This window comes from Solanum stenotomum, chromosome 4 (genome assembly GCF_019186545.1).
Source record: "Solanum stenotomum isolate F172 chromosome 4, ASM1918654v1, whole genome shotgun sequence".
NCBI classification, from domain to species: Eukaryota; Viridiplantae; Streptophyta; class Magnoliopsida; order Solanales; family Solanaceae; genus Solanum; species Solanum stenotomum.
In genome coordinates this window covers 26,609,198-26,617,437 of record NC_064285.1, presented here as the reverse complement: position 1 = coordinate 26,617,437, position 8,240 = coordinate 26,609,198, and the positions used below count along the sequence as shown (strand labels likewise).

Below are 8,240 nucleotides of genomic sequence, written 5' to 3'. Positions count from 1 at the left end.
TCCCGTGACCTGAGGCTCAAACATTTGACCTTTTACCACGGGCACCACAGAGTACTTTAGTACTGTGGGTGGTGGATTTATTATTTATATATAGACTGTGTATATATATACCTATATACATAAAGTTTCTGTCGAAGCTCGTGGGTGGCATGACACCCCACCCGCCTGAATAGATCCGCCCTTGCATACAAGTTTCATAAACCACAAGGATCCATGTCTAATACAGTTTGGTTCTGACTTGGATCTTCAAGTCAGAAAATTCCAATAAGAGTAAATCTAACAATCGAATAATCATCTCCCTTTTTAACAATAATCCAACCAGTTATCAGACTTTCGTTTGAGTTTGGCATCGTGAAATGTCAGAAGAACTTGTGAAGAAGTTCTAGGAATATTCAAAACCTTCTTCGATGCCTCTTCTGATTTCAGAGCATAACCGGCCCAAACAATCGTAAGTTTTTCCAATACCTGTGCATTCTTCAGAAAAAACCTTTGTAGTTCTATCTCGTTTTCTTCTTCTTTGAAACCAATCAACTGAATCGACTTTAGATGAGAGTCCAAGCACACAATGCTTTCTTCAGGATCATGCATCTGCCAACAATGACGGATCTAAGATTTTCATTTAGGGAGTTCGAAAAATAAAAATATTGTGCTTGAGATCTGAAACTTGCAACCCCAAGGTAACTTTTGAACTCCCTAAATCAATTAATCAGTCTCTAGTCTTGTGTTTATGGGACTCAAAATCTATATATATATATATATATATACATAAGAAGTAAAGAATTACCTTATATGTATAGTGTAATTTTTTACCAAGGGGGGTCGGGTGGAAAACCTCATGCCCCCGGCCTTGATCTTCTCGTACCGGCCAATAGTCACACCATTCATAATACATTAGAGAATTCTCTCTCCATTCTCCATCCTAGCAGACAATTGAGAGTCGGAAGAGAAACCAATTTCTCATGTACACTAAACACTTCTGATGAAACAAGAATAAATCAGAATAAGCAATCACTCCAACCTAAGTAACAATTTATCCATTACAAGTGAAAACGCCAAATAGGATTTACTTTCAAGTGTCACTGATTTATCAAAAATCCCAGTGATTTGTTCGTATTGCAGAATGCAAAGTATGATACGTACAGTTCAAACCAATCCATCCATCCAATCAACATGTTATTCATATCAGGTTTTCATCACATCACTATTTCTACCATTAAGTTCCATACACCAAACATGATTAAATTCAATGGCATGAGTATGCAGGTGATGCTTTCCAACTTCCAAAGTGAATTGTATTAGTTAAAACTGATGAACAGCCATATCCTATCCCTTTCATTGTGACATGTTTCAACATTTTGGAGAGTCGAATCTTGGATATAGGTTTATAGTTTAGCATTATTACAAAAAAATTCTTTTGCAAGTTTAGTGAGGTCAGTTTTCAAGCGTAATTTCACCACCTTCTGATTTTGAAAGAATCTTTTCATGTAAATCAACTTTGAAAAGTTATCTACCAACTACCATATAATAGAAGTGTAATTTGTACACAAAAAGATGAAGAGCTTTACCTCATCGCAGCACAATTTTAGAACCTCCAGATGAGGAGAATACTTGAGCAATTGTATCATAACTTGCATATGATCTTCATCAACTCCCAATTTCAGTTTTAAGGACTTCAGCTTATTAAAGCATATGGGAGAGAGTCTTACTTGGGGAGCCTCTTCATCAGACCCTAGAACACCATAAGAAAAAACAAAAAATGAGAAAAACATTCGGAAGGCTCAGTCCCACACCCTGACAATCTATGTGTTTATTACATTGTTTATGTTTTAACACTTGTATGCTTATTCCAAAGAAAACTTTACCTTAAGGGAAACCTTGCATAGTTTCAGAACTGATATACAAGGGACTTCCTTGATCATCTTATGCACAAGAATTCTAGTTTTCTCAAATGAGAAACTAAAATCATCACATTTTTCATCATAATCCTTAAAATTGATGTCAACATATTCTATTGAAAAGAGATTCTTGATTACTATATCCTTTGGAATCTGACATTTATATTTTAAGAATTTGAGAGCCGGACAAGAAATTTTGATTTCACAATTGTCATAAAAATCGCTCTAAAGAAAAGTGATGTATAAAAGAGATGTCGAATCAATATACATCAGCTTCATGTGTTCTAAATTGCAATCAAATAATTCCAAATTTTCAAGGAGTTCACATTTTGAGAACAAGCAACTTGTCAAATGTTCATCTGATAACTTGACACTGCAAAGATGAAGAAATTTCAGCTGACGAAATCTGTCGAAATGATTAGGCAGTTTAAGTACATCATTACACAAGTTTAGTTTCAAAACTTGCAAAGATTCACAAGTTACAATACAATGCAGTAACTCAAATGGCTCACGAGCCCAAAACCACAACACAAGTTGTTGAACATTTCTTCTTGTTGTTGCATGAATCCACCGCAACATATTTGTGCTTTCAAACATATTGCTACATGAGAGGATATAATGAACAAGGTTAATCGTCTTTTGGGAAATTAAGAAGGTATAGATTGACTCTCTGAATTCCTCAAAATTTGAGGAAAGAAGTGAATCTCACATTAATTACTATCAAAGTGGAAGTAGGGGATGGTAGTGCATATGTATTTCCATCTTTTGGACAATACAGTCATACGAATCACATCACAAATACAGATATTTGAAAGAATGTTGTGAAGTATATCAACGGGCAATGAGCTTATCCTATCAATCCCATTACTGGAAATCATTGTTGAGGTTTCCATTCTATCTTCCGATTTAGATGCATAAAAGGGTATCCAAATACCAAAATTGTCTATGAGCAGATGTAGAGAGAGAGAGAGAGGAGAGAACGATAGATAGGGTTTTTCCTATTTATACCATAAGAAATGACCAAAATATATATGTCACGATCCAGACCGTCGTGATTGGCTCCCACACTAACTCTCCGTTGGGAGAACCACTGCTACAACCCAACTAAACAACTAAACCAAAACTAAGGCATTTAAGTATACGAAAGCAGAAAAGATACTAAGGAAAAAAATAGAGTTCCCATAAACTCTAACAAAAGTCTAACAATAACATTGCGAAAAATACACCTAGAACCTGAAAGTCAATGTACTAAAACATCTAACAATGAACCAAGTCTAAACAAGAAGTGATACAACCCCAACCATTGTACTAATAACTAATAGAAATGTCAAAGTCCGAAATGTGGACATAGACGAAAGGAGAATTCATGGCAGCCCGGAAGAATTGGCTCACCCTTGTATTCGAACGACGATCACTGATCTTCTAAGTGAGGTCTGTCAATAGCCGCCAGAAGATGCCCTGTACTCAACAAAATAAGAGCAAGTGCAGTATCAATACACAACCACATTTGAAATGACCCAAAAGGTTCTTAAAAATGTGCTTCGGAAGTTACCGGAAATTTGTTTAGCTATATCAAAAAAAAATTCATTTCGTTTTTCGAAAATCCGACTTCATATTCTTGTTTAGGGGGTCAAATTGAGTGGGAAATGGGTCTAACCCAAATTTTAGAGCAACCGTATCAAAATCCAAAATTTCCAAGTGAAGCCTTTTTCGAGGGTCTACTTTGGAGGGTCATATCTCCTAGCACACAAATAATTGAGTGTCTCATAACATATCCATGGAAAGCCCTTTGAGTTAGCTACCTAACGCACTTCGTTTCACCTCATTCGGAGTTCGGACGAAGAAGTCATGCCCATTTTCATAAACTCTGTCCGGCAGGAAATGCAATTTCCAATGAGCGTTTTTACTGTTCACCCGCCTCATTTTTTTTTCTAAGTGTTGGACCATTTTTNCTAAACTAGTCCTTTTGGACAGTGCTTCACTATTTCGGGCATAACTTTTACTCCAAGGTCGGAATTGGGCAAACTCGGTGGCGTTGGAAAGAGGACTCAAAGACCTTTAATTGGATAGGTAAAGGTCCACCTAATTCATTTTGAGCTAAAAGATATGACCATTTAAAGTTGACCCTTACAACTCACTAGTTCAAATGACTAGTTTCCGGACGTCACGGTCATTCCTCATCATTTCATCAAGTTCTCAACTCCAAACTCACATGTGAGGCTCTAGTTTCACTAGTTCATCTTTAGGGTCGTTACACATTAGTTCAATTTCCATCTCTAAAACATTTCCCAAAACACCTCTCCCATACTTAGACACATTTTCTCTCAAGTTCTCTCAAGAACCCTAATCCAAAACCTTCCTCAAGATTGAAGAGACTCTTGCTCCAAGTTCCAAGCTTCTATTGAAGACACTCTCAAGACCTTCATAAGAACTCAAGGTATGTGGTGTTGAACTCATGGGTCCTTCCACCCATAGTGCCTAAACTCTATTTTACTCACTAATTCATGATTTAAGTTAAGATTCATAAATTAGTCTTGTTCCTTGTAATAATTTCCTGCACATTGAATTTTAAACATGAAAAGTGATTGTTTTGAGCATGTTGTGACTCTAGAACTTGAATCTAAATTTGGAATGAATGTGAAGATTTTCATGTGGTATTGTGGGTGTTAAAAGGTGTTGTTGTAGGTTGTTCACTGGTTTGGCTGCATAATTACTACCCTATTTTCCATGCTCTTTGATTCCATTACATGCCTTCAAGGTGTTTGACAAAATGTCCAACTATGGAGAATTGGTGAATCGATGCTTTAAAGCTTGAGTNCATGCTCTTTGATTCCATTACATGCCTTCAAGGTGTTTGACAAAATGTCCAACTATGGAGAATTGATGAATCGACGCTTTAAAGCTTGAGTTATGAGATGTATGGCAATCCAGAGATGTGTTGATGACAAACTAAGCTTGTGTATATGTTCATTCCATACGTGAGATTGCATTAGAGCCTAATGGGAATTTCCTATATAAAGTGATGCATGACCATGTGAGAGGTTTATATCTCACCACCTAGGATGCTTAGGGTGTGACCAACATCAACCAAGTGAGAGGTTTATATCTCACTACCTAGGATGCTTGGGGTGTGACCAACACCAACCATGTGAGAGGTTTAATCTCACCACCTCGTGAGAGGTTTATATCTCACCACCTAGGATGCTTGGGGTGTGACCAACATCAACCATGTGAGAGGTTTATATCTCACCACCTAGGATGCTTGGGGTGTGACCAACATCAACCATGTGAGGGGTTTATACCTTGCCACCAGGGTGTCCGGGTGTGAACGGTATCCCCCATCCTAAGTTGGGGTTATAGATTGGTTGGATCATGCATACACATATGATATCTACTATTAGTATAGATTTACTTAAACATGTTTTGACTTCACTTTGATCATGCATCCTCATATTGTTATTCATAATGCCTATGAAACTATTTCTTGTATTTCGATTGTGTCCTTGTCTATTGTTGTGTTGCACCCCGCATACTTAGTACATTCCAAGTACTAACGCATATTTTGCCTACATGATGTCACCATGTAGGGACCGGAGCTACTCTTGATCCTTCTCTCCATTCACGTGGCTAGTACGGTGCTTATCCGAGTTTGTTGGTGAGTCCTCAATGATTCGAGGGCTATGTTATGTTTCCTACTCCTATGTTTTGAGACTTTAGCTTGCAATTGTATTTTGACTATGAGGGGAGCCGGTAGTATGTCATGGCCCCCGTCCTATCTATGTATGTAGAGGTGTGCGTTGGAAAAGTATTTTGTAAATGAGCTGGACTCTTGTTCTATGATGTCTTTTTGAAATGGTTTGCCCTTAGTCCCTATTTCCCGTTAATTAATGTTGATTGTACTTCCGCGACCGATGAAGTGTGATGACAAGTTTGAGAGGCTTGTTTGGGGTTCCTTCGGGTTCCTCATTTGCCATGTCACGTCTAGGCCCTAGGCTTGGGTCATGACAACATTATACTGGTAGGATCACATGGCTATCCCACTAAGTGTAACATAAGCAAGTCAATACAACATTATAAACATGCAAAATACCGAACATTTACAATATCGATTATCACATGCTCAACAATATACATTTATAACAAATTATTGGTCCTCTCATGGAACCCAAATAGTTAACATACCAGAGCGTGGTACCCGATCCAATGATTATGCCGGAACGTGGCAACCGATCCCATAATTATGCCGGAACATGGCAGCTGATCCACATTAGTTATGCCGGAATGTGGTAACCGATCCATTCAACACACAACACAATCACAATCACAATCACAAGTATCTTCTCAAGTTCATACAAATAAGTCATGATTGATGACATTCATCATTCATCTATCTCATTTACAACAAGTGTGATCTATAATGCAACATTCGCATAGATGCAAGTATCATAATGAAGCAAGAACAAACATACATCACACAATCATAGAATTACAACCATCACCTACCTCGAACAAGCTTGAAATCATAAGAAACTTGATTCTTCCCTTTTCGGATTCGTTTCGCTTGTTCTTGGTCTACAAACAATCATAATAACACGGGAATCAATAAACAATCACTAATTACTCGGATTACTAACAATTCTAACAACTCTCGATCATACCCATGATCCCAAGTATCCAAAATAGGGCTGTTTCCACCATAGAATCTAGATCAAAATCCTCCCCTATCGATACTTACCCATTCTATTACGTTCTACAGATCAAAAAATGGATTCGGGGAGTGAATAGCTTACCTTTAGCCTTAAGAATGGTGGAAAACTGTTAAGAGTCGCTTTAACTCTAAAAATTGAAAAGTTCAAAATAAGGTCGTTAGGGGTTTATTTACGACCTTAAGTCGCGTTGAACCCGCCACAGCGGCCCTCACCCCGCTACAACGACCTCACCAGAGCGACAAAACCCCCCCGCCAAGGTAGCTTGCATGAACCAGTGAGCTATTTTAATAAATCCAAGACCCCTATTTCACAACCCACCTCTAACCAACGACGCTAAGAAAATACCCTTCACACTAAGATCTTTTCTGGGAGTTCTACTCGCCCGAATTCAATTCCGTAAAGTCGTACGGATTCCTTGACGAGTTATCTAACTACTCATGTAATCAAAATCAAAATTAACTCACCCGATTGTTACCAGATTTACCTATACCTTAAAGACTCTGATTTCGTCCAAATCTGGACTAGGTTGAGAAAAATCCAACTACTACGAAAATATTTTCCGGTCCCAAATTTTCCCCCATTGGCATTTCTATAATGACGGAAACAAGTCATTAAAATAGATACCAATTTACCCATCACTCGTCCTCGAGTGACCAAACTTAGGAAAAATATGATAAGGAAAGAACGAAGTAGTATTTGAATCGACGAACAATAGGGGATACTTGTCTCGCATGTCCCTTCAGTCTCCCAAGTATCTTCCTCAACTGGATGATGCTTTCATTGAACCTTCACGAATTCAATCTCCCTGGTCCTCAACTTGCACATATCACGATCAAGAATTGCAATCGGTTCCTCCTCATATTGGAGGTGTTTGTCTAATTCAATTGAGTCACACTTAATGATATAATCCCCGTCGCCATGATATCTCTTAAACATGGACACATGAAATACTGGATGAACTCTTGATATATTAGGAGGTAAAACCAATCTATAAGCTACTGGTCCTACACACTCGAGAACTTCAAAGGGACCAATGTATCGCGGACTTAGTTTGCCCTTCTTGCCAAATTTCATCACCCATTTCATGGGTGATACCTTAAGAAGAACATTCTCACCGATTTGAAATGTCATGTCTCTTACCTTATGATCTGCATACTTTTTTTGTCTACTATGGGCTGCTAAAAGTTTAGCTTGAATACTCTTCACTTTATCTTGGACATCCTTCCCTAAATCAACCCCCAAAAGTTTCACATCCCCAACTTCGAACCATCTTATGGGTGATCTACATCCCCTCCCATAGAGTGCCTCAAATGGTGCCATATCTATGCTGGAGTGATAACTGTTATTATAGGAGAACTCACACAAAGGTATGCATTTATCCCAATGCCCTTCAAAATCAATCACACATGCCCTCAACATGTCTTCTAACACTTGAATAGTCCTCTCTCTGTGGATGGAAGGTTGTACTAAAAGTGAGTTTCGTGCCTAATTCATCATGTAACTTCCTCCAAAACTTGGATGTTAATTGGGTACCACGGTCTGAGCTGATAGAGATGGGCACCTTATGCAACCTCACTATCTCTTTCACATAAACTTTAGCCAATTGTTCAATATTATAATCTATTCTTACCAGAAT

The 8,240-nt window shown here is 38.1% G+C and overlaps 1 protein-coding gene across 1 annotated transcript; it reads right to left on the bottom strand.

Annotated features, from left to right (window-relative positions):
• Positions 1–303: 303 nt before the first annotated feature.
• Positions 304–1,769, bottom strand: LOC125861392 (uncharacterized). The gene is made up of 2 exons (XM_049541305.1): positions 1,566–1,769; positions 304–606 (listed from the first exon to the last, which is right to left on the bottom strand). The coding sequence occupies exons 1-2, from the start codon at positions 1,767–1,769 to the stop codon at positions 304–306; spliced, it is 507 nt and encodes a 168-aa protein (XP_049397262.1).
• Between the last annotated feature and the right edge of the window lie 6,471 nt (positions 1,770–8,240).

Bases quoted from the DNA above. Each gene is read 5' to 3' on its own strand.
- LOC125861392 (XM_049541305.1), bottom strand. From the start codon at position 1,769: ATGTTTTTCTCATTTTTTGTTTTTTCTTATGGTGTTCTAGGGTCTGAT. The intron at 607-1,565 runs GTAAAGCTCTTC...TGAAAATCTTAG, and splicing joins TAAAATTGTGCTGCGATGAG to ATCCGTCATTGTTGGCAGAT.